The sequence below is a fragment of the Galeopterus variegatus genome, unplaced genomic scaffold (assembly GCF_000696425.1).
Source record: "Galeopterus variegatus unplaced genomic scaffold, G_variegatus-3.0.2 Scaffold358, whole genome shotgun sequence".
NCBI classification, from domain to species: domain Eukaryota; kingdom Metazoa; phylum Chordata; class Mammalia; order Dermoptera; family Cynocephalidae; genus Galeopterus; species Galeopterus variegatus.
This window is the reverse complement of record NW_007726469.1, coordinates 814,006-841,583: the sequence shown is the minus strand read 5'-3', so window position 1 is coordinate 841,583 and position 27,578 is coordinate 814,006. Positions and strand designations below refer to the sequence as shown.

At 38.6% G+C, this 27,578-nt stretch overlaps 1 protein-coding gene across 1 annotated transcript in view; it reads left to right on the top strand.

Annotated features, from left to right (window-relative positions):
• LAMC1 (laminin, gamma 1 (formerly LAMB2)) overlaps positions 1 to 27,578 on the top strand; it is a gene marked incomplete at its 5' end in the record, with an annotated part of 123,366 nt that continues 95,788 nt past the window's right edge. The window contains one exon of the mRNA XM_008567949.1: positions 1 to 340. Coding sequence (XP_008566171.1) covers positions 1 to 340 — 340 coding nt within the window. The remainder of the gene's footprint in view (positions 341 to 27,578) is intronic.

Here is a 27,578-nt window from a genome sequence, read left to right as displayed (position 1 = left end):
GCCGCCGCGGCGGGCTGTGCCCGAGCAGCCATGGACGAGTGCGCCGACGAGGGCGGGCGGCCGCAGCGCTGCATGCCCGAGTTCGTCAACGCCGCCTTCAACGTGACCGTGGTGGCCACCAACACGTGTGGGACTCCGCCCGAGGAGTACTGTGTGCAGACCGGGGTGACCGGGGTCACCAAGTCCTGTCACCTGTGCGACGCCGGGCAGCCCCACCTGCAGCACGGGGCAGCCTTCCTGACCGACTACAACAACCAGGCCGACACCACCTGGTGGCAAAGCCAGACCATGCTGGCTGGGGTGCAGTACCCCAACTCCATCAACCTCACACTGCACCTGGGTAAGCGGTGACAGCCCTGTCCCCTATTACTGCTCGCCAACAGCCCAGCTCCCGGGCCGTCTCCACCCCCTGGTTCAGCCTGAGGGGCCCAAACTGCCGCGTGCTGGCTCTCTGCTCCGCAGCATGGGCCACACACAAATTCCTCTTCCCAACTTCTGAAATATATGTAGCTGTTCACATCCGTGAGGGTCAAGATGCTGCGCGCTGACATGTCTCTGCTTTCCTGTTCTTTCTAATTTAACGAGATTCTCGCTCTCTTGATTGTTCGCCATTTCAGCTGATAGGATTTTGGTCCCCCTTTTTTCTGAAGCGTTAACCAGCATCTCTCATCCTCACTTTTCTCTTTCCTAGCAAGGCCGTCACAGCGCATTCTTGGATCAGAGATGAAAACGTCCACCTCAGACACTTTTGCCTTGGGAATGTTTAGATGTCTCAGTCGGGTTGAGTGTGACTGCTGTTTGCTCTGTTGAGTTAGGGGAAACTGAAGGGAGCAAATGACTTTACAGCCTGTGTTGCCTATGTATAATTAAAATAGAAATTCACTTTTAAAGTTATTGTTCTTTAGAACTGTTCACCCTTAATTAAGAGCCACAAAGCTATTTCACTGCTAATCCTGGTACAGAAAAAACAAAAGGAAGTGTTTGCACTCATTGTACTTGCTGGGCATGGTTTTGTCCTGGGTGAAAAGTCTCTCACTGTCTTCCCTTTTGCTTTGATTCAAAGCAAGTGTAGAAACACGTATAACTGATCTTTTAGAAATCAGGAAAGGATCTATAGAAAACTTCATGTCAGGGCCATGGATGATGATGGATGTGTATCTGATAGTATCAAAAATTATGTTTGATCTAGGTAAGTTTTTCTTCATCATTGAGATATATAAACAAGCAGAAAGTTTCATTATTGTGTTTGACAGAGTAAGGTATGTGTGAGAAACGGAGATTTGTAGGATTTCAGTTTCCACTCGATTGGAAGACTTGGTTTTACCAGTAGCTGGTACTAATGAACTTCCAGAGAGAACAGACTGCCCCAAGCCGTTTTTCTGTCAAAACAGGGTAATTCTCTAAGGCTAATAATATTCATTATTTGGGGACGTTTGAAAGGAACATTTTGTAGGCAAGTGGTTCTTTTGATCATGATTTTGTGTTTTTATTTCCACTACTCTCTGGTACACTATACCTTATATAAGTATCAAGATTACAGAGAAAGAATATGACTTTCAAAGAGTGCTTTGAAAAGTGGAATAAATTTATTTAGAACCTTTGTAGTAAATACCATTTTATTTGTAGATGAGTCATTAGGCACATGAAACTTTTTGAACATAAGTTCATAAAATGAAACTATGAGGCACCTGTTTTTTCAGAGAGTGAAGAAGTAAACTGTACTGATTTCAGTGTTTTAAAGGTATTGGACATGTGTAAAAGTGGGAGTATCTTATAACAGGTGCCTTCCTAAAGACATGGTAAGAGATCCAGAGTTTCCTAAGGTCTTGTGGGGATGCTTTTTAACTATTTCTCCTAGGTGTTTTATTTTCAAAGTTGGCCAAATTTATTTTTGAAATTTATATGCAGTCATTTTTGTTTAAGTTTTGACTTGTTAAAGTTTCTGTGTTCACGTTTGAATACCCTTGAAGTCTTATTTTTATCCATTTTCCAATTTTAAATTTTTCGAAGAAAAAGCATTCCCTTAATGTCTCTAAGTGCCTGAGATTCAGTTAAACATTTCAGAACAACAATCTCTGATTTAAGGTGGGGCTGTCAATCTTGGCTTTCTGAGTTTTCTGCTGTAGGTACTATGTAGCTGAAGGTTATTTCAGGTGATCACAGAGGTAGATAGATTACTCAATGATTACTTCTCTGTTGCAAAGATAATGTGGTAGAGTGAGACAGTATCAGTCAAGTTAGTTACTACTGGAGAGGCAGATGTATTAACTTTGGGTCATGGTGATTAAAAGGTCAAAAGAGATCTTAGAGCTCACTTAGGACTCTAACATGACTTTTTACTCTAAAAATGTTACATGCTTGGACTTGTTTTTGGTGAAAAATTCCTCAGTTTTTTGCTGTTATTTTTGCTAAATGAAGTTCATAAAGTAAGGGTTTAAAACTCATAATTTAAAGTTATTTAAAACATATTCACTTAAGTATTGTGATTAACTGTAAAAACATGTACTTTAAACCTTTCAGTTAGACAATTTATAAAAACTTGACTAGAACTTATTGTACTTGTTGGATCAGAAATGATGTCCCAGAGGAAATTGTGGGTGGTGGAGGTGGGAAAGGGGAGGGAGATTTGTGTGTAGCAAGGTTGATGTTTCTTTCTTTTTCTTTCTCCAGCCCCCTTTTAATGATTAGGATATATGTATACATGTATATTATGATTAACAGTTTAAGGCAAGTAGACAAGGCTTTATGTGTTACTGTGTGTTTTGATGTCCAGCATATTCACTCTCTAACTGCAGTTACTTCATGGGCTTTAGCTAACTAATTATTTCCCATGACTTCAAGTACCATGACTTTTGTGCATCTATTAAACCTCCCATCCAGTTCAAATTTCACATATCCTTAAACAAGTGATGCATGTTGTGCTTTGCCCTTACAGAGCATGTGAAACTAGAAATGAGCAGTGTGAAAGAACTAGGTCTAGCCACCACTTTTGTAGCCTGCCTTTTGATGTTGAGCTTTAAACACAGTGAACTTTCAAATAAGCAAAGTCAGATTACACTTAACTAGTTACAAGAAACATACATGTTTTGGCAGTTGTTATAAGTCACTTTTTTATTATAAAAATGAAACATTATATGGTAAATTCAAACAGTAAGTGTAATGACTTTTTACAGTGAGTCTTTTTATCTCTAGTTGCTAAGTTCCATGCCCTAGAGACCACTGTTCACAATTTCTTATGTAATCTTCCAGAAATTTTTTATACATACATTATATATAAAATTACATGATCTTTTTAACTGGTACTTTTTTAAGGGCTGAGGCATATTTTAACAGATGGCAAGTACAAATTAGATCATTGTACATTATCACTTGCTGGACAAAAGCCGGGAAAATCAGCCTTGATTCTGCAAGCAGCTATGTCTAAAGCATCATATACAGTGGTGCAGGGTGCAGTGCATCCTCAGATACAAAGAGTTAAAGTTGCTGTGGGAACCAGTACTGCACTTTCTGCCTGTTGTGGAGAGAAATCTCCTAGGCACCCTTTTCTAAAAAGAAGTCTTTCTTATTTTGCCTTCAACTTCTGATCTTTTCTCCAGTTTCCGTATGGATTATTCAGTTTGCTGTTAAAAAATTTGGCTTGTATGTCTTATAATAATATCATCATAAGTTTTCTCAGTAACAGTGCGGTAGTTGACAGACAAGATTGTAGCTGAGGATTGACCTTTTATTAAACAGCCATTTAAATTAATTTGATAATCATTGTGGATGGAAACTTGGCAGACAGGGTCTTGATATTGGAGGAAGGTAGCTTTCCCTCTTTCTAAAAACAATTAGATTAAGGGAAAGAGTGCTTATAAAACTAACTCAATCAAAGTTTATGGAACTCCTAAAATTAACACTGAGACTGGATTAGTTTCCAAGCTCCTCATAAACTAGGAATGAATAGTGATTAAATTAAGCTTTTTAATCTATATCTGAATATCCTTTTTGTGCATGTAAATCAATAATTGGTATATAAAGATATTGCATTTTACGGGCTGGCCTCGTGGCTCACTTGGGAGAGTGTGGCGCTAGTAGCGCTGAGGCCGTGGGTTCGGATCCTACATAGGGATGGCTGGTGCGCTCACTGGCTGAGCGTGGTGCGGACCACACCGTACTGAGGGTTGCGATCCCCTTACTGGTCAAAAAAAAAAGATATTGCATTTTATGCTGTTCGGTCCTCTGATATATATTTAACATGCAACAAACAGCATTTTTTTTTTCCTCTAGGAAAATCTTTGCAAGGTAGGTTCTGACTGTGTCAGGGAATAGCTCACTCTGGTGACTTCACTGTGGTATTTGTGTACCCTGAGGGGACACTATTTTAGTTTGTCTCACAAAGGCCTGATTTACATGTTGCAGGTTTCAACTTGAGAAATTAAGGAGCTCTTCTTTAATGGCCAGCAGTTTTATAAAGTTGCTGTTGGCTGTTTTCCTGTTCTGCAGTTCACTGCTTTTTCTGCAAATTCCTCCTTCATTTTTCTAAAGCATTCAGAAAAAAATTTACATATTAGGGGAGAAGTTGGAGCTGTAAGGCACCACCTCACCTGCTTAATTTGTCATTTGTGAAGGGGATAAAGTTTGACTATTTCAATTCTAAATCTATTTAGGAAGTTGGATATGCCTTTTGCTATGTACTCCTTCCCCCTATGCATACATTCTCATGTTACTGCCAAACAGCCCACAAACATTTTTAAAATACTTATGAAATACATACCACTGTACCTGATAGAAAGGTGTAGAAGACTGAGGTGTCTTCAGAAGTTTATACAGTATCAGATGGAATTTACACACTCAGTTGTAATTCCATTACATTCATAAATCAAGGGAGTCTATATAATATTTTACAGTTTATAAAGCCTCCAGTTTATCACTGGTTAGATTTTTCACAACTCAGCAAAGGCAAAGATGAGAATCCAAAGGTGTAATTTGCCAAAAGTCATGGTGGAGGTGGGTTTTTGACTCCTTAGTTAAGTGCACTAGCCCTTGTAGCTCATAGTTTCTCTAACAAATCTCTGAAAAGAATGTCTGGTTTATTCCAGGGTAACTTAAAATAAAAGTCGTGCACACATTGTTTCAGAGATACAAGACTCCTTTGGTTTTCTTCCTTTTTCCCTCTGTCTGCTCCTTTTTACTTATGTTCCTGGGTTCCTCTCTTTTCATGCTACTCACTGTCTCCCTGGGTGAATTCTTTTTACTGTCAAGCCTTCGTTTACTGTTTGCAAATTTATGAATTCTAATTTTGTATTTCTAGGTCAGTTTTTTTTCCAGACCTAAAAACTTGTTGGATATGCTCAATTTGGGATGTCCTGAGGCCATCTCTAAAACTAAATTCACCCCTTATCATCTCACCCAACTCAAAACTGTTTTGGCATCCCTTATCTCAGTGAACACTACTGTCTAATACTAGGGCTCTCAACCAGTTTTTCCCATCTCCCCTGAAAGATGATCATACTTGATGCTTGATAGGCTTTGATCAGTAAAGATTACTCTGTTTGGTGAGCAGACAGGATCCATTGCTGTGAGGCAGGTCAGTTCTGGGCAGCTGTAACTTCACCTCTTTCCTTCCCACCCATCCTTACTATTATTTATTCAAGACTCCACTCTTACCTCCTATATCAAGACACTGTCTCTTGAGTGCTTATCTTTCTGTCCATCCTCTTTGTTTCTGCCTTCATTTAGGTCCCCACTAAATTTCACCTGGATTACTGCAACAGCCTCCTAACAAACTTGTGGTCTTTCTGCTTCCACCTGTGACCCTTGTATTCAGGCAGCCGTGCTTGAGAGTAAGCGATGGTTCTAAAATGCAAATCTGATTATATAATTTCTCAGCTAAAAATTCTGCAGTGGTCCTTCAAGCCTTTAGGATAAAGTCTAAACTCCTTGGCATGGTGTGCGAGGTACTTTAGGGTCTGGACCTTTCTAGCCTCTCGGCTTATCTTTTGTCCCTTCACGTGCTCAGAGCATTGTTCTTTGGTTTGGAACGTTTCTCCCGGATGTCAGCATTTTCAGGTATTCTTTCCCAGTTTTTCTCTCTCCCCTTTTTGCCTCCCTGTCTCACCTGGATTAGGTACACACCCTGTAGGTATTTATCACACCACCCTGTAGGTAACTACCACAGCACTTATCACATAGCATTATCTGTTTCTTGTCTGTCTCTGCCTCAACACCAGGAGGTCTTCGAAGGCAGAGTCAGGGAAAATTAGTCACCTTTTAGTTCAGTTCAATGTAACTAATGTTCGTTAATTGTTTGCTATACCTTAGCACCTTGCAAATGCCTGGAAGTATAGTGATTCATAGGATATGGCCTTAATCTCATGCTTAGATAAGTTCTAGACATGGAGACTTACATCTCTAGACTTAGGGGTAGGCAAATTACAGCCCTCCTGGCCAAATCCAGCCCAGGCCTGCCATCAATTTTTGTATGGACCATGAGCTAAGAATGGTTTATACATTTTTAATTGGTTGAAAAAACCCAGAAGGATAATATTTTGTGACTCGTGAAAATTACATGAACTTCAGATTTTAGTATTCATAAAGTTTTATTGGAACACCATTAAGCCCATTTAATAGCATTTGGTTATGGCTGTTTTTTCCCTACAAAGGCAGAGTTGAATAATAGAGACAGACTCCATATGTCCTAGCCCACAAAGGCTAAAATATTTACTGTCTGGCCCTCACAGCACAGGTTTGGTGATCTCTGCTCTGGACCAATACATTCATGTTAAGACCTAAGTGAGTGATGCAAGTACAAAGCGGACTCACTTCACTTAACATTTGGATGGGGGCTAGAGGCATTGTATCTCCAGTGCGTAATGTCCAATAAATATATATAGAGTGAGTAAATAAATGCCTGAATTAGAAAAGTCCCAGAACATTTCATGTTAATTTAAATTCTTCAAAGCAATGCTTTTGAGCTTCTGTTTATTTTTGTCAGTGCTATCTCTCCATTTTCATGTCACTGTAAGTGCTAATATTAAATGTAGTATGTGGTTGTTTTATTTCTGTAACTTTAAAAGAAGTACTAAATAGGTATGGAACTGATAGGGAATTGAAAGATTTGCGCTTTCCTTTTTTGGGTAAAAGACTGTTATAAGATTGAAGTCAGCCTACATAAATTTTATGAGAAAACTGCTCATAAATTCTCACATGTGAATGTATTTCTGAAATTTTAATGTTAATTTGTATGCTTTTTTCTTTAGAAATGGACATAAGCAAATTTTATTTAAAGTATATATATTCACATACCCATTTTTGGAAGAGATTCTTAAAGGGAATTATTAAGCAGTGGAGGGGAAAGGTTACAATGAAATATTTGCTTATTGTGTATGGCATAATTTTTAATTTATTTAATTCATTATGGGTAGAAGTAGAAGACAGGCATCCTGGGCTGTGCCTTGTCTTCAGGATAGTGAAGAACTGTAAATGGAGAGTACAGTTTAGCCCACCATATCCCACATTTAAGTGGCTTGGCAGAGAACACCAATCATGTATTTGTCTAGTGTTAACAGGCGGCAGAACCCACAGGTGCTGCTTCACTTGTCACTTGTTTCCATCTGTACCTAATTGACAGCTCTACTGCTGTTCTGTTTGGGTTTTAGGGAAAAGTGTCAAAGTTTAGAGCAGAGCTGTTTGTTTATTTTTACTGCTCAAAATTCATGAGAAGGTTTTTAGAAATAAGGGATTAATCTGTCTCTTATCTTAAATTGTCAATTTCAAAGGATAAAATTTTCAAGGTGATTGCATGCTGGTTCTATTGCCTTGCCTTGGTTGCTTGCTCTAAGATCTGTAAGGGTGGCCTGCTGGGATTTGCAGGCATCTTCTTTCTTGTAAAGTGATAAAGTTAGATGTTTGCTCATTTGGGCCTAAAATTGACTGCTTACTAATAATAGGGGTTACCAGAAAACTCATTTTTAGAAGTGTCCCTGAGGTTTTAGAGTATTGCAACAGGCTGGGCTGACACTAGTTAAGTACATTTGCTTTTCTGTCCATGTTCTCTCCCAGGGGGGCAGCCTAAAATAACTGGGCCCAGTCCACCAGGTGCCCTAAGCACTACATATTTATGAAATTAATAAGCCTAAAATAACTGGGCCCAGTCCACCAGGTGCCCTAAGCACTACATATTTATGAAATTAAATAAAGTACACTTATCTCTTTCTTGGACAATTATGCTCTCAGATCTCTTATGGGAGGAGAACCTTGTGGCAAATCTGGAAGACGAATTAGGGGATTTACTTTATTTCTTTTAAAGCTTTAGGAGTTATAGTCCCTCAGCTCCCTTCTTTAACTCTTTGTTTCTACCTGTGTGGCTACTTCCTGCTATATTGAAGAAAACATTGGATTGTGGTTTTATTCTTTGGGTTTTTGTTATTGTATCATCTTGTTGCTTTGAAAGTCGATGGAAATATTAATTCAAAATCAGCCTCCTTCACATTTATTTAGTTTAATGTCTTGAATTTGGAACATGGTCTTATATAAAGTTAGGGACCTAATAAATTTTGTTTCATGACAGGAAATCGCAGTATATGTGAAACTTTCAGCTAACCAGGATTATTATTCATGGCAGTGACTATACGGGTACCTGTCTGTTTTCAGAGACATGGTTAATGACTAGTCGTTTTGGTTTTTTTTTCCTCCTTTATAGTTCTTATTTTGTGTTCTATACCTTGACCTGGGTGGAGGTTATATAAGTGTATACATATGTAAAACTTCAGAACTATACATTTAATATTTGTACACTTAATTATATGTAAATTATTTCTCCAATTAAAAAAAAGAAGAAACTTTCAACAAGTATTGTACAAAATAACATATAGGTGACTTTTGGTATGATTTTTGGCTTAAAATAGGAGAGAACAGAGTATGAAGCTTAATCACCTAAGGTGTATTTCTCTTACCTTCTTTGTCCTCTTTACCAGAAGTTGCTGGCATTAGTAAATGTTTGTTGTAGGAGCAAAAAAGTAAAGCAGCTGATTTTAATTGAGGTATCAGTTTGTTCAAATTGAAGTACATGCAGAGCGCTGTCAGAAAAGCATTTGGGTAAGGTTGATGGGGAGCCCCAGGAGGTGGGGCATGGAAAACATGCAGGAAGAGCAGTCCTGCTACTCTCACCTCCTTTCAAGCAGGTAGTGGTTTTGGTTGATGCTTTATAGTTTGATGTGGTAAAACGGTAAGTTTGTGGTTTTTGCTGCAGGCTTAGAGAATTCTTTAAGAATGTCTCTGGGTGGCATGTGTTTGGGTCACAATGTTTGGTGTTTATACTCATGTACTTTGCTATTTAATGTCCATGGTGAAAACTAAGTGTTCCACAAATTATAGTGTATAATGCGAACACCCTATCTTCATTTCTTTAACATGTATGTGGTAGTGGCTTCCTCTCATTCAGCCTTTCAGAAATAAAAAGTCTGAAGCTTGAATTGTGTGGCTTTCTTAGAGAAGCTTATGCAACTTTGCGAAGTATTTCCAACTAAGTGAAAAGACCTGCCTACTCAAAATGAGATGAGCTTATTATATTCTTAAGAGCAAACAAAAGCTTTGTGTAAATAAGACAGCTGGGGAGAAAATTCTTCATTTATGGGCATTGTGATATGGAATGTGAGTTATATTAGATGCTGAAGATACTTTCTTTAACCTGAGGTAATTTGTAATGTGTTTGAGAAGATTAGACAAAAACATTCATATACAGGAAAAATAATTCAGTTGAAACATTTTAAAGTGCTGAGGGAGTACCTATAGAGCACTTTGAAGAGTGTGGATTGAAGTCAGCCAGGAAAAGCTTTTTGGGTCTTGAAGAAAAGTAATGGACATGAATGGAGGACTTTCCAGGAAGGGTGAATTGTTTGAACAAAGATCTAAAAGTAACCAGATAATGGTGAAGGCATTGTTTGCATTAACATGGAGTAATATGGACGTGCTGGATGGGTTCTACGGAGAAGAGGAGCTCAAAAACTGGATAGCAAAATGAGGTAAACCTTTAGCTTAGTGCCTCCTGGTTACTTTTTTGAATTCTTCAGTCTTTTTTTTTTTTTTGTGACTGGTAAGGGGATTGTAACCCTTGGCTTGGTGTCACCTGCACCGCACTCAGCCAGTGAGCACACCAGCCATCCCTATACAGGATCCGAACCCGCGGCCTCGGTGCTCCCAGCGCCACTGCACTCCCAGCGCCGCACTCTCCCGAGTGAGCCACGGGTTTGGCCCAGAATTCTTCAGTCTTGAGAACTATTGTTATACCCTGTGAAATAATAATGTAAGAGGACTAGCGACTTCTCTGAGGTCATACAGGCTGAGTTTAGGTTGGAATCCAGACCTGTTGTGGTGCGTTTGATTACTCTTGCCACTCTGCCATGTTAGATCAAACCTGGTAAGTGATAGAGAACTATAGAAAGACCTTGAATTGGGGAGTGAAATGAAGGTATCTCAAACCAAAGAAGCCTGGTTTCTCTGATAGATCTCTGCTTAAGGAGCTATGGATTTGGGTTGCTTCTATTAAAAAGGACTGCACTTATTTGTGAAGAACAGAGGATTGTTTTCAGTGGAGGAACTTTAGGTTTGGGATACTTGTAGTAGTTGTGTAATAGGTAGTTGTTAATGCTTCTGGGAATTTCTAAAGAATCTATTGAATTTCCAAATGAGGTCCTGGATTTTGTCAGTGTCTGCTGATAGGAAAAGTGTGTCCTACCCCATTTCCTGAAGGGTGGTTGGTGCTTGACTTTGTGCGGGGGAATGCCACCTTATCTCTTTTCTACCTTATCCATGACTCTGTTCTGGTGGTTGAGAATTGCTGAGTTTAGTTCAGTTGCCTACTTTATCTGGCATTGTTAAAGCTAAGGCTGCCTGGTTCTCTAGGTTCTACGTGGGTACTTCAAGAAGTTAGAGGACAATAGAATTAAAAGATAATATGAATCTCTCCATGAACTTTTTGAAGTTCCCTTGTATTTTGTTTCCGCTCGGCTCCAAGTAAATTCTAACTCTTACTTGGTGCCTTTGTTGTGGTTGTTATTCAAGTTTGATAACTGAATAGGTCTAACCACCTTTTTATTGGTTGATGGATAGATAATTACTGTGATCCCTGGAGCTTTCTTTGTCCTTCTTTCAGACTCAGAAGTGATGCCATTCACTTTGGTTTCTGTATGTGTGAATTTGTAAATCTATATATCTGTCTGTCTGTCTCTGTTATCCCTGTCCCCCACCATCCTTTAGTTTCCCCAGAGCATTGCTGAGCTAAGTTTCAAGTTTCAATCAAGGGACTCTTAGATACCTTAAACTTTTTTTTTTTTTTTTTGCTTGTCTCCGAAGAAGGGGGTCTGTAGTTCCCATTTAGAACATGTATTTACAATGTATTTTATGCCGCTTCCCCCACCACACTCTGCCTCTACTTCTAGAACTTAGCATTCTCGGATTGGTTTTTCTCTTCTACCCCTCTTAAAAAAAAAAAAGGCAAAAGTCTCATTACTAGAAAGTAACAGGTGAGAATTGTCTGATTAAATATAAATATTACTGAACTGAATCGCAGCTCTTTTGCTTTTTCTGCCTTCTTTATAGACCTGCTTAGTATACATTTTATGTATTTCTGTGATGAATGTGGTGACAGTATCACATAGTAGGTACTGATGATTTCTAAATGCTTGTGCTCATTTCCTTTGTCATGAAGAGGTTGGGCGGGATGGCACCTATTGCTGCGTTGGAGGACCGAGTGTTGGGTTTAAAATACGCCCCCCTCCTTTTTTTTTTTTTGCCAGTTGGTAAAATATAGAAGCATAAATATTCTCTTAGGACTTTTTCATCAACTTTCAACAGAGAATGAAAGGATCGTATTTTCTAAGAGAAGAGCTTCACAGTTTTTAGAAAGGGGCTAGTGACAACATGATAAAATGAATTGAAGTGATGTTTTTCTGCTCTGGCAGCACAAATCCTAATTAGAGGCAGGAATGGTCTGCCCCCATGTTCTCAAAATTCATGATCATATTATTATCAAAAACTGTTAAGGACTAAATAATAGTAACCTGGCAATGTGAAATGATTAGATCAAGATATGGAGTTTAAGTTTTCAGAACCTGACCCTTACAACATTTGTAGTCTTAGTTTTCTGGAATGTTGGCATCCAGTGGACTCTTTAAAATATGTGGCTAACTAGAATAATAGAATCATGAAATTTTGGAGTTGGAAGGAAACTTAGGAAAGTTTAAGTCTATAAAAAATGTTTTAGGGATGGGCCCTGGTTTAATTTAATCTCTTACCAAAGAAGTTAATGTAGGTGTAGTTGCCTTGAGGTCTCGGTTTTTCTGTACACCTGTCTGTCCGTGCTGCTGTTCTTTAGTGGTCCCTACTCATCAGGTGCCTTATTCTGATAGGACTGATGACTTCACCTGTTTTGATGTCACTAAGTTTTTAGATTGTTAGTTCTTTTAATGCCAGATCGTGATCTGATAGAGATGAACATCCTGGAATTATCTTTGACATTGTGTGTTCTTTTTAGATGTGGGAAGAAGCCAGGGGTTAAGGGTGAAGACTGTGGGGGGGAGGGAGAGGGAATTAGAAACCAAAAGAACAATTGTATACTTTAATTGCTTTGGTCGTGTGATTGCCCCTTCATGGAAAGAGGGTCATGTTCAGTGGGCTCAAGTGTCTCAGATTAACTTTTATAGCATCTCTATGTATAGTTTTGAATTTATGGTATTTTAGATAAAAGTTCATGGGATAGAAAGTCTATTGGAGACTATGAATTAAAAGAATTCTACTACGGTTTGTGAAAGTTTGTGAGAACATCTGTAATGCAGCTGTAATAAAATTTGTTTACTTTATCAGGATTGCTTTAGAAGCTCAAGCTTGTTTTTTTATTGCTGTTTTCAGCATTTTTGCTACACAGAAGAAATAAATTAGTATAGACTCTGGAGGAGTTGGTGATCATTCAGTTTTGTCGCCATTCTAATAAGGTTTTGGTTTTAGATGTATGTCTATTTTAAAGCACTTATGTCCTGGCATGAATGTTGATGGTGAATCCCCAGACCATTACAAGATGGACTGATTCTGGAAATTAAGACACTTTCCAGATGTTTGGAGAATGTAGACTTGTTTTCTGTGCTGCCTTTTGCGTGTTCTTGGGTGTCTGTCTATATCTGTGCTTTCCTCTGTTTTTACTTTCATATCGCCGTGGGGGAAGAGGGGAGAATCTCCTTTTTGGATTGGGAAATAAGATAGGTATTAAATTTTTATGAAACTTTTTGAGTTGATGCTGACATTGAGACAGGAGAGGAAACTTGTTCTCATGAGGGAGACACCCTTGTTGGTAAGGGTGGTGGTAGGAGTGAGATGCTGGAAGTAACTAAAAATGGACTTATTCACATCTCTGGTAATTTTCAATTATGGAATGGGCCACTTAATGCTCTAAATCAGCAACCTTTTAACCATGCCTGACTGAATAGTCCTTGTTTTTGAAATTCACAGCCTTCCCTAGATCCCTGCTGTCTTTTTGTCCCTCCTGCTAACACACAGCTGTTTTTGTCCCTACATCATTTTGTGCTCAACTGCCTGGTTACTTCCTCATGTCCTTTTATGGTAAATAATGGACACATGGGGGTTTGAACACCCAAGTGTGTGGTTATTCAAACAGGAAATCTCAAGGAAGCGTAGCAACCTTGTCAGAGGAACAAAAGATGGGGCAGGAAAGGCCATTGATGATTCTAGGCTTTAAACATCTGCAGGGAAATCTGACAGTTTCTGTGATACAGACATTCTATAGCTCTATGGGATGGTTTATTTGGAACTTATTCCATTTTTTTTTTAATGTTTGGGATATTAAACCCTAATATGTGAAGTAGACAGAAATGTAGATGAAAAAAAAAATGTGGCGTCATTGGCATTAAAAATAGGAAGGAGGCTATGCCTGGGGGATGCCTGTAGGTCTTAGATGCAGCATCTCATCTTGACTGAAGGTCACAAGGAGACTGTATCCAGGGATGAGTGAATGGGTAGAACTTCGCAGAGACTGCTAGAGCTGACTGAGTTGTATGAAAGATGGTTTTATACAGAGCCTTTGATTATTGAGCACTGTAGGAATATGAGATGAAGAAGATGTAGGTTGCACTTACAGAGCATGCAGTCTAGTAGGAGAGCAAGAATGTGTCTATCAACAAATACACTGAGCAAACAAATTGCCATAAGAGAAGGATTGAAATTCCATGTGACTGCAAAGGAGATGTGACTATAGCTGATCAAAACAAATAACTTCCTAGAACATTTATCTAAAGACCTTTAGGATTCCTACCAATCTTGAGATTCTCTGATTATATGATAGAGAACTTGCCAGAACTGGTCAAATCCTGATTTTAGATTTAAAAATGAGAATTAAATCTGGAAGTTAAAGAAGGGGGAGCTCTGGGGCCGAGCCCGTGGCGCACTCGGGAGAGTGTGGCACTGGGAGTGCAGCAGCACTCCTGCCACGGGTTCGGATCCTATATAGGGATGGCCGGTGTGCTCACTGGCTGAGCGCGGTGCAGCCGGTCTCACAAAAAGACAAAAAAAAAAAAAGAAGGGGGAGCTCTGGGTTCATAGCAGTTCATATTAAGCAAGTGGAGTGATGCAATTGAAAATAAGACTATAGTGTTTTGATTAATTTATGGAATCAGTATTATTCAAATCAAAGGAGTATTAGTTCTTACATTGTATTCCTCTGCCCGTAGTTTCAGTCACAGTAAAATGTTCATAGTAGACATGTTCACACGACATTGGTGCTGCATCTTTTTTTGACTCCTTACTTTTCCGTTTAGCTACTTCCTAATTGTCCTTCAGAACTAATGGCAAATTTCAGCTCCTTCAGGAAGATTTTGCTGATTTCTAATTCCTGCCCATTTATAGCATGCCATGATGTTCAATGTTTATGCATTCATTCATTTCTAAAGTGCAATGAGCATATTGCATGCCTAAGATATGAGGGGTCCTATATTGTATTGTTTTCTCTGTTCCCTCATTAGATTGAATTCGTTGAGGACAGGATGAATTTACTGGTTTCTTAACTCATTCATCCAACAGATATTTATTGAACATCTGTTATGCCAAAGACACTACAGAGTGCTGGAGACAAGGCAGAGAAGAAGACCTAGAGCTTAAGTTCTGGGCAAAAAGCATGCAGTACAGAGGATCTGAACCAGAGAGCGTTTCATTGGCCTTTTCTTTCCCTCATTGACTTTTATGTTCCTAATATAATAATATAGGTAGCATAATATAAAGGTATCATAATACCTTTGATGGTAGTAGGTGCTCAAAAATTTTTTCTGAATGAACGAATTCCTACTTCTATGAGGCTATGATCACACCTGCAGATGAGTATAAGAAACAGCAATTTTAGGGGCCGGCCCGGTGGCGCACTGCTATAGTGTGCTGCTTGGGAAGCGCGGTGGCGCTCCCGCCAAGGGTTTGGATCCCACATACAGACCGGCCGCTCACTGGCTGAGCGAGGGGCGGGAGCAACACCGAGGGTTGCGATCCCGTAGCCGGTCCCGGTCCGGTACGGGCGCGACACTGAGGGTTGCGATCTGTTGCCGTTCACGAAAAAAGACAAAAAGAAAAAAAAAAAAAAGAAACAGCAATTTTGTTTGGTTTTCTGAAGGTGGAGTTTGCCTTTTAGATAGGTTTATTGAAATTGGATGAGTGGAATGAGATGTACATGGTGTAGCTTCCTTGCCAGCATTGTCAGGTAAAGATTAAGCCTCTGTACTACAGAGCCCCAACAATAAAGTAGTTTAAAAACCATTGACTTTTGTTTCTCTTTCATGTGGTAGTCCTGAGGTTAGTGGTTCAGGGTAGCTCTGCTCCACACAGATGCGCTGGGACTCAGGAGCCTTTCATGGTAATAATCTGCCATCCCTTAGGCTGTCGTCCTTTTATATGCATGGTTGCAGCTGGGTGATAGGCACCTCTGTGTTCCAAATGAGAAGACACCTTAGAGAAGTGTGTGCCTAAATGTTAAGACTGAGACCTGAAAGTGGCATACCACTTGCATTATCTGCTGTTGGACAGAGCTTAGTCACTCAGCCACCTCATACACAGTGGAGGCTGAGAAATACAGTCTAGCAGGGCATCCTTGTGCCTAGCCACAAATCTATTGCAGTGACAGAGAGGGAGAACAGATTTTGGCAGACAGCTCTGCCATGCCAACACGTCCACTCTGGTGTTGCAGTTGCCATCCTGTGCTGCAGAATCCTGTTTCTCCCAAGTTTTGGTCCCAGGAAGGCTCCCTAGGGGATCCCATTCTGTGGCTAGCAGTTTTAGGAAGTGGATCTAGAAAACATAGCAAGCATTCTCTCTGTGAACCCTCATAAGTCTTAGCTCTTTAGAAAAGAGCCTCTGAAGAAAATCGGGGATACTCATGCTGGTCTTCTCAGTGTGCAGCCTTCACTCCCTACCTTTGCAGAATTCATTTTATTCTTTGGCTTTTTCAGTTTTTATATACCCTCGGTCCTCTATTGGCACAGAGATCTCACTGTGTCAGTGTTGTGTGCTTACACTGATGGGCTCTGTATCACATTCATCTTGGAGGAGCCCAGCGCACATGGTATCATTAAGTTCATTTATTGGACGATACTGATCATGTTTACCTTCAGCTGTGACAGATGAATCAAGCTTTAAAATCCAAGCTTTAAAATCAAGTTTTAGGGCTGGCCCGGTGGCGCACTGGAGAGTGCGCCGCTTGGGAGTGTGGCAGTGCTCCCGCCGAGGGTTTGGATCCCATGTGGAGACCAGTTCCCGCTCACTGGCTGAGCGCCCTGCGGGCGCAACACCAAAGGTTGCAATCCCGTTGCTGGTCCCCGGTACGGGCACGACACCGAGGGTTGCAATCCCGTTACCGGTCAGTAAAAAAGACAAAAAGGGAAAAAAAAATCAAGTTTTAAAATCCAGATACTTAGAAATGAGGATTCCAGAAGTGATGAGACAGTGCTTATTGATTATACCACTTATTGGTCATTTGAACATACTCTTATTCCGAAATCTTTTTAAATGTGGATTTACCTTTTTCTTCAGTGTGAGCTCATTGAGGGTAGGAACTGTGTTTCAACCATCTATTAGGTCAGAAACTTAGAGCTGGGTACTTGACTTATGAAATTATAGTAAATTTAGTAAAATTACATAATACCCTCAGAAGTATCTCTGAAACAAACATTTGAGTATTTCTGCAGTGAAATGTATTCACACTAAATAGGCTGATTAAAGGCTATAATAGCCTTACACCAGGCCATGTGTTGTCAAACATTATGAAAATCTGCTGTTTAGAACTTTTTGAATTAAGAATCACAGATAAAGGATCATGGACTTCTATCGCATTTGATTATATAATTTTACAGGTAGTGATGATAAAACTTCTAAAGACAGTGTAAAAATTTGGCACACATAGGCATTTGATAAATTGGTTATTATCTAAATGGATAAAATTCATTGAACAGGAACTTTTATTTCATTGAAAGGATGAATTTTAACAAGTTTATTCTAAGACTGGATGGATGGGTTATTAAATTATGACAATATTTAGAGCTACAATTAGGGCATTCCATAAATGTTTAAAAGAAGAAAAGAAATAGTGGCGGAATTCTAATTTAAAAATGACCTGTTCTGGGCCGGCCTGGTGGCGCACTGCTACAGTGCGCCGCTTGGGAAGTGCGGCGGCGCTCCTGCTGAGGGTACGGATCCCACATACAGACCGGTTCCCGCTCACTGGCTGAGCGAGGCGTGGGAGCAACGCCGAGGGTTGCGATCCCGTTGCTGGTCCCGGTTCGGTGCGGGCGCGACACTGAGGGTTGCGGTCCGTTGCCGGACATGAAAAAAGAAAAAAAAAAAAAAAAAAAAAATGACCTGTTCTAAGAGAAAAGTATTTCTGTTCCTCTACAGACATTAGTTCACTTATTGTTTTGTTTTTGTAAAAAGGCAATTTCATCTCCAGGCCCTATGCATTGTTTTGTTAGGAACCTGGTTGTGTTAAAGCCATTTCAATTGAGCCATTTAATTGAATTAGAAGTTAATTCTGTTATCCTTCTCGTTCTCAGAAGCATATAATTTTAGTGATGTCTGTGTTTTTCTTCTTTGTTCATCTCTCTACCTACCTATCTACTTATCACAATTTTTTTCTTTCTTTCTGTTCAGTATTTTTTTTAAAAAAATCACTAGCAAATCATTGTAAGAATCTTTAAATAATCACTCAAATTGATTGCCTGTATACACAATCATAAATGATTGCTATTGCCTATAGGGTTCTGTCAGCTTGGTTTTTGCTTTCTGAAAGACTGTGGTTTCCTTGAATTGGTATCTTTTTATTTGTTTGTTTTCTTTCCTTAGTCAATCTCATTCTTTTTATTTTCTCAGTGTTGTTTGTCCAAATATATCATGTTGTCCTTTGGGCTTTGTTGTCCCAATTTCTTTTGAAGGAAATTGCCTTCTCTATAAATTCTTCCCACATTCTAGAAGTGTGACAAGGCAGTGCTTGTTGTACCAATCATCGGTCACTTGAGCATGCTGTCTTTGGGAATCTTTTAAATGTGTATTTGTGTTGTTTTTTTCATAGGAGCTCATTGAGGGCAGGGGCCGTGTTTTAAACCATTAGATTGGTAATTTAGAGCTAGGTACTTGACTTGTGAAATGATAGGCATTTGAGTATTCTTTGGTTGTCTTGATGAATCAGAAGATTCAATTCTAAACTGACAGAAACAAAAGGTTAAATTAGCAATTAAGACTATGGCTTTGGAAGAGTGTTTGAAAGAGCTGTGGTCACTAATCTTTGGAGAAAGGCCACAGAGCTGTTTTCTCAAAATTTAAGACATCGTCCATGTTGTGGACAGTAATAATAGAAGACCTGCCTGTTTGTTCTGTTGAACTTTCTTTTAAGAACAGGAAAATAGCTGAAACCAACCATAAAATTGCTTCTTTTTAAGAAGCCTGTCTTCCTTTCCAGGATCCACAATGCCAAGTTAAATACCTCTCTTTTTTTAGTATAACAGAGTTTCTCAGACTGAGACTTTAAGTGTTTCTATTTTGCTTACTATAAAGTCCTATGCAGTTGGTATTTGAATGAATGACTTTTGAATGACTTTTTTTTTTTAAAGTAAGGATCATTAAAACTACCTTCTTCATGTCATTGGAAGCTTATTATGATATAATAATTCCCTTGTAAATTCTTAATACAAATTGCCAGTGAACCTCCATAGATTATTCCTCAGGGAGGAAATTTATTGTCACCTAGGCTAGTGGTTCTGAAGTGCTCACCATAACAAATAGAATCATCTCGGGAGTTTTTTGTTTGTTTGAATACACTATATATGGCCAGCTGTTGATTAGTATGAATTGTTGTTTTGTACTTAGAAGTAAATACAAGGTAAAACATAATGGTTTATGTAGTAACTGTTCTGTTTTAGTGTGCAGAAATACTGAATAGAAGTAAATCTTCCTTATGAAGTAGATGAGGAACTCTAGGAACAATTCTTCCCAACCTCCCACTACCCTGGATTTTGTGTTTTGGTCTTTTCTTTGAAAAGAAAATAGTTTTTTTAGTCAATGTATTTATTGCTAGTTTTTGAGCATTATAAAAATGGTATATTATATGTAGTCATTGGAAACTTGCTTTTTTCACTCAGTACTACATTTCTGAAGTATAGTTGTAGTTCATTCATTTTCATCCCTGTGCAGTTAAGATTCTGTTATAGCTAAATTATTGATTGTCCTGCTGGTGGGCCTTTTCTTGCTGTTTTATGAATAATGCTGCTGTGAGCATTCTCTCATGCATGTCTGCTGATGCTTATGTGCAAGAGTCTCTCAAATTGGATTGCTGGGTCATAAGAATATGAGTTTCTTTAATGTTATGAAATAATACAAATTGTTTTCCGGAGTAGTTGTGCCAGTTTGGGTGCTCACCAGCAGTGTTAATAGACTTGTTGACCCACATTTGGTATTATGAGAATTCTTAAAATTTGCCCATTTGGTGGTATAAAATTGTTAAGGTGAGTATCTTTTCATGTATTTGTTAACCTCTCATATTACCTCTTCTGTGAAATATCTTCATGTTTTTTGCCCATTTTTCTTATTGATTTGTAGAATTCTTCATATATTCTGGATACTAATCCTTTGTCAGTTCATATCTCCCAGTGTGTGATTTGTCTTTTTCTCTCTGTTATCTTTTGGACAGAATTTCTTAATTTTAATGTGATCAAATTTATCAGTATTTTCTCTGGTAGTTAGCCTTTTTGTGTCAGAAGTAAGAAATCTTTCATTCTATTTTCTTTTAAGGATCTTCTTAAATTTTGCCTGTTGCATTTAAGTTCATCTGGAATTGATTTATGTGTGTTGTCTCTATCTGCTAGGCCAAGTTCCTTTCAAACGTATTCTTCTATTTAAAAAATATCTTAGCTGGGTTTAGGCCTTTTTTCTTCCATGTAAGTTTTAGAATTAAGTCATCAGGTTCGTCAATAACTTCTGTTTGCATCTTGATTGAGATTGCACTGATTTTTGTATATCCATTTGGGTTGAACTGACATCTCGATATTATTAGTCTTTCCTATCCAGGAGCATAATGTAATTTAGGTCTTCTCTAATGAATTCCAATAATATTTTTTAATTTTCTTCTCATGAACCTCGCCCTATTTCTGTTGGAATTATTCCTGGGTACATTTTACTTTTTATTGCTATAATACTTTTTCTAAATTACATCTAACTCTTTGGTGCTGGCATATAAAAATATAACTGTTTTGTATATTGATCTTATAACCACTTGCTTAATTCTCTTATTCTAATAATTTTTCTTTAGATTCTTTTGGGTTTTATGTGTAGGTATCATCACATGTAAATAATGACAGTTTTGTTTCTCCTTACCAGTCCTTAACTTTTTTGCTTATGTTTTCTTTTCTTTGTTGATTAGAACAATGTACAAAATACCTGTTTAAACATTCCCCTTAAGTACTATGATTTTATGAAGCTTTGCTAACTTTATAGATGAGAAATGTTTTTAAGTTCCATCTCTTTTATAATTTTAGAGGCTATTTTTTATTCTGTTGCATGATATTTATTTCTGTAAGCCACCTAACTTTCTTTTTTTGTGAAGAGGTGTGATATTAATACAGAATTTCTTTCAGCTTAGTTTCCAACTTTTGCTATGAAACCGTTTGAAAAAATGTTTTAGGTACAGGTTTCAGTGAATTAAAATAGCTCTAAAATATTAAATTTAGTAAAGTACAGGTATAATTTACCTCTTTGGTAAAATTAGTTACCAAATTAGTTGCTATTCATACTCTTTGACACAACAAGTGGTAATTTGGAAAATTAAAACATTGCTGTTCATAAAATTCACTGATGATTTGATTAATGCACGCATTTCCCTAAAAAACAAAGCAGCTTGCACCAGGGGCAACTCCAGGAAGCATTGATAGAGGAACTTGGCTTTTGATTTGGTTTTTATATCTGAATCACTCTTGATTATGAGTTTGATTAAATTTCTAAAGCTCCTGAATATATTTTAGGCCAGTCTTCACAGTTTTCCTATCATTACTATGGGTCATGTACTTTAAGCTCTTTTTTCCCTTCTCTTTAGAACTTTCTAACACACTCTGAAATCTTATTTATAATCTGAGAAGGTATCGAATTTAAAGGGCTCCGAACAAAGAGCAGTGAATCTGTGGGACTTTGTAGAAATGTCTTGTACAGTGTAAAATGTGATAGATGTGAGTCTTTTAAGTTCCTGGGATAGATGGGCCCCATGTGGCATTCATCTGCAAAGCTTTCACAAGTGGTTCTCAAAGGAGTGTGGTACTGTCCCCTTAGAGGTATTTAGTAGAGAGGAGGGGGATGTGGGGCTGAGGGTGAGGGGAGGGGAGGCAGTCCCACACAAATAATTGCCCGAATCTGCCCAGCTTTTGAATTTCTCATGGGACATTTGTGCTATTAAAACACCCGATTATAAATATCTGAGGCTAGACTGTAACTTTGTCTTTACACGTAGCCAGTTTTTTTTTTTTTGCATAACTTTATTTTATTGTACATAATTTCCCATAAATACAACCACAATGTAAATAAATATTTCTTGAGCTTACCAAGACTTAGTCCACTAACTACGGATGCCACATCTCTGCCAATAGTGCTTTCATGGTGTTAAGTTGCCCATGTAACACATGTGTAAATTAGTCTGCTTTTCTAAACACTCACAATCAGAGTGAATCTGGTATGACTTCATATGTTCTTATTTAGCCTCTTTCTTTCTAAAATAAAAAATGTAAAGAAAAATTTTGGTGATACTTAGTTGCAGTTTTGAAATTTGCTTTTACAGCACTTCCTATACATGAATAGCTACCAACATGTCTACCCTGTGTTTTCTTATGGAGCAATGAAATCATTAGGAGTAAGTGAACATTTTACAAGGAAACATGCTGATAAAGCTGGCAGAGATACATCATTCTTCCTCATGTTCTTCACTTTGACAGTCTGTAATTTGTCCTGACATGTTATACCTACTCGGTTAAAGTGATATGCCTCTCTGTCTTAAAACATGCAGGTAAATATGGTCTCTTCCTACTTTTCCTAACACTGATTTTTATTACAGTGTCCACCTGAACCTCTGCCCTTTCAATTTCCTGCATTTCTTGTACAGAATCCTGTTTTTAAAAATATACACTTGTTTTAAGTAAGTAGATACAATTATCTGATGGCTTTATTATGCCTTCTCTTGTAGTAATTTTTGAGCCTTTATTGAAATGTGTGTTCCCTTTTAATTTCTGCTTTATTTAATGGTTAGAGCTACACACACATACACAGACATCCACACCCACTTGGAAGTTCTATATGTTGTAGATTATATAATTTATGAGTTTCATTTTGGGATGGTGAAGGGGAGGCATTATGAAATATTTATTGTAGATGAGAGAACGAGAATGGACTTAAAAATCCTTTCCCTCTGGCATCTCATCCTCACACGTGTAGTCTTCTGTTCTCCTGCCTCTCCCCTCTAGTCTGTACGCAGAAGGCCAAAGCCATTTATCTAAAATATTTGTAGATGAGAGAACGAGAATGGACTTAAAAATCCTTTCCCTCTGGCATCTCATCCTCACAGGTGTAGTCTTCTGTTCTCCTGCCTCTCCCCTCTAGTCTGTACGCAGAAGGCCAAAGCCATTTATCTAAAATATCATGTGTCACTTCCCCAATTCAAAATCCTAACCAAGTGCTACCTTGTATTAACTTTTTGGTGTATCTGTTGTCGCACCAACTGGAGACATGGTAAGCAGGGACTATGTCCTAAGTTTCTTGGTATCTCCATCATTAACATAGTTCTTTGCATCTAGTATATACTTCAGAAATGTTTGCTGATTTTTCTCTGGTCTACTTTCCTGCCCTTATAGTAGGAACTAAATTTGAAGAAAGTTTTCCATGCTTCCTTACTAAATCTCCCCATTTGTTGTATACAACTGCTCTTTAGATGGGTCTCAGCAGTGAGTATCATCTTAATATTTTTCTTGGTAGAATGGCATTTACAGCACCCCCAGATGTAGAGAAGATATATAGAAATGGAAAGGCTTTAATACTGATCTGACTGCAATTATAGTATTAGAATAAGTGGTGGTAGAAGTCTTACCTTTTCAAAATTTGTTTAATTGTAGTAGAGGAAGTCTTTTTAAGTTTATCTAAAGAGGTTATTTTAACACTATATACTTGGCTTTTTTTTTTTTGGTAGCTATTTTCTTCAGTTGCGAATTTGATTTATTGTGTCTGTTTTGTTTTTTGTTTTTGTTTCCTGGAATTTGTTTCTTGCCTCCTTAAAAACTAAACTTTCCTATTCTCAACAAATTTAAAAAAAAATTATTCTGGCCCTCTTTCTTCTGTGTCAGTTGTGGTGTTTATTTCTTAACCAGGGTATAACAGGAACAGTTTGGGCAGTATCAGTAGTAAGTCAGATCTGTAGTGGGTAACATTTTACATTTGTTTCTATGCATTATTTCAAATTCAGTCTCCTTGCCTTATATACTTAGCATCCTATATACTAGGAATACAGTTCCCACTCAAGGTAGTATTATCTACCAATTAATCTTTATCAGTCAGATTTCAAAGTTTCTGTAGTCACACTGTATATGTTTTTTTGTTTTGTTTTGCTTTTTTTACCTGTTTACTCTTCATGTGAACTTTATCATATTGTTTAGTCTTCTTTTAAAAGATTCTTTTGTCTATATACTTTACCCATCCCTTATTAGCAATATATATTACTTCTACATTGTGACTATTGTAAATAGTTTGATATACCCAACTTTACCTTTCTGGTTGTTTTCTGAGATTAAATTCTTAAAGATGGAATTATTAAATTAAGAGACATGAATAGGGCCATTAGGTGTTTCAGTCTTAAACTCTGAGTGGTAGGTTATGAGAGTATCTATTGCTGTGCAAATTCCCTTTTCTCCTATCCTTTTATAGTGGGGTAGTCAATTTAATTTTTCTTAATTTGAGTTTTTTAATTTCCAGTATTCATTGTTTGCATATCATGACTGCCTAGGGTGCCGCTCTGACTTTGGTGGTTATGATGGATTAAAGATGACCACAAATGTTTTGACACTCCTCCCATTGCATGTGGGCTGGCCTGTGACTGTTTTGACCAATATGGGGTAGCAGATGTGATGAGATGGCAGTTCCAGGCATAGCTTTTGATAGGATTGGCAGCTCTACCTTGGTCTCCTGGAGCCTGAGCCACCATGGAGAAGTCCTACTACCCTGAGACCTCCATGCTTGAGAGGGCACGTGTATGTACTCTGGCTAGTATTCTCAGCTGTGACCAGCCTTCCATCCATCTACACCAAGGCAGCAGGCGTGACCAGTCCAGCTGCCCCCTGAATACCATTGAGTGACTTCATTCAGTACTACATGGAGTGCAAGAATCACCCTACTCTGGCTAGTATTCTCAGCTGTGACCAGCCTTCCATCCATCTACACCAAGGCAGCAGGCATGACCAGTCCAGCTGCCCCCTGAATACCATTGAGTGACTTCATTCAGTACTACATGGAGTGCAAGAATCACCTAGCTGAGCCCTTCCCAATTCCTGATTCTCAAAATCATGAGATATGAAAATGGTGGTTGTTTTAACCCATTGAGCTTTGGAGTAGCCTGTTGTTCAGCGAAAGATAATTGGAACAGTTATTGAGTCTCTGGGGTTATTGAGTTGGAGAGCCTAAACTGTTTTTCCCCAAAGGGAGTTAGCCTTTATTCCTTCCTGGAATGGCTGCATAAAAGAATCTGTGGATTCCCAGCAGAAGTTGTATTTCTCTTTGGCTTCAACTGAAGAGCAGTGGGAGAGGAGCTGGAAGTATCCCGAGGTTTTGCATTTTTGTGTGAGAACTGAAGTTTGGCAGAAATTTAAATCTGAGTTACTATCAGGGATCTTACCGCTGAGAGAGTAAGCTTTACTGGTCAGTATTCTTTTGTATCTACTGAATGAGAGATAGGTGCAGAGACTCATCTTCAAGATGATCTCAAGGAGAGCCATAAATGTGGATAATTGTAAGACAAGCTGTGTTCAGGTTCTTGGTATCTGCAGGTTCTTGCTATTCCCTCAATCAAAAACCATCTTTTTTATTACCTGCCAAAGAAAATATAAAGCGCCTGGTTGCTAAATTCTGCACTGCAAGCCCAACAGAGTAATGATAGTTTCAGCTCCCACCATTTTTCTGCATGTGTTGACCAGCTCCCCATCCATTTTTATGTCACTCTCATGCCTTTTTCTTACTGTTCTCTCCTTCTTCAAAAGCACCCCTGCTTGGGCCGGCCCGGTGGTGCACTGCTATAGTGCGCCGCTTGGGAAGCGTGGAGGCGCTCCCGCCGAGGGTTCGGATCCCACGTACAGACCGGTTTCTGCTCACTGGCTGAGTGAGGGGCGGGAGCAACACTGAGGGTTGTGATCCCGTGGCCGGTCCCGGTCCAGTATGGGCGCGACACTGAGGGTTGCGATCCGTTGCCGGGCACGGAAAAAGACAAAAAGGAAAAAAAAAAAAAAAGCACCCCTGCTTTCTACTCCTCATGCTGTCTCTCCCAAACCATGCTAACTGATGCTCTATTTATATACAAAAAGGCTAATTCCAGTTGTTTTCTTTTTCTTAAAGTCTTTCATTTCTTTATTCCTCCTGCTCATGCCCCTCTTTCTCTCTCAACTTGAGCACAGTTTCCTTGGCTTTTTGGATGTGTGTTTTATACCCCTTAGTAGATTATATGCAGCTTGAGGAGAGAAGGTCTGATTCATTCATAATGCATATGTGCATTCATTTAATTACTTGGATTAAGTAGAAACCATTTCTATATTTGCATTTTCTTCTCCCTTACTCAAAAGTACGTGAATGTTCTCTAGGGATGGTGTGCATAGAGGCTGGAAACTTAAGGAATTATTGTCTTGAGAACATGTGAGTTTCCTTATGCACACACAGGTAAATGAGGCAAGAGGCTCACACAATGATTACTCTGTTCTTCCTAGAGTTGGCTGAGTTCTCTCTAATTCTGCTTCCTGTCCAGGGAGGGAAAGATCAGTCATTTCTGAATTTATTTGTTTGAATTACGGGACAAGAATGCTGTAAATCAAATCTCTTCTTAGGGTTTGATAGTGCATTAAATGTAAAAACTTGAAAAGTTTGCTGAAAAACTTGAAAACTCTATTTTAAATAGATCAGATTTTCCTAGATATTTTCGACAGTTCTCTGTTATAAGAAATGTATTTTATGGGGCCGGCCCAGTGGCGCACTGGATAAGTGCGCCGCTTGGGAAGCACGGCGGCGCTCCCACCCGAGGGTTCGGATCCCACATACAGACCGGTTCCCGCTCACTGGCTGAGCGAGGCGCGGGAGCGGCACCGAGGGTTGCGATCCCGTTGCCGGTCCCCGGTCCGGTGCGTGGGCAACGCTGAGGGTTGCGATCCATTGCCGGACACGGAAAAAGACAAAAGACAAAAAAAAAAAAGAAATGTATTTTATGTTGCCACCTAGTCAGTGCATATAACTGAAACAAGTTTCTCAAAACAAGCCTAACCATTATTTCGTATATTGTACTCTGATATTTTCTATTTGATTTTAATTCTTTTTTTTTTTTTTAAATACTGGTCTTGACCTAACTTTTTTTCTTTTTTAATTTCAAACTAATGGATTGTTTGAAAAATACTGAGTTAGATAATACATACTTGAATAATAAGAGTCTGATTCTGAGGCCAAATCAGCTCCCCTGAGAGAATTGGTGTTCTTAAGAACTGCATTGGTGGATGAATCTGATCAGAACATTCATATTTTATGAAGATCTTGTATAATGCAAAATTTTTATAATAAAATATAGATTTTCTTAGTCTGAAGAATTGTAAGGGATCTGTTGTCTTTTCTTAAACCCTAGCGTTTTGCAGGATGTTCTCCCAATTAACAGGACTGCCTACTGAGGCAAGTTTGGATTTTTTTGGTTTGTTTCTTGGGTTTTTTTTTTGTTGTTGTTGTTGTTGTTGTTGTTGTTGTTGTTCTAAATAGTTTTATCACCTCCAGTTTTAACTTTTAAGTTGTTGATTTTCAGGTTCTTT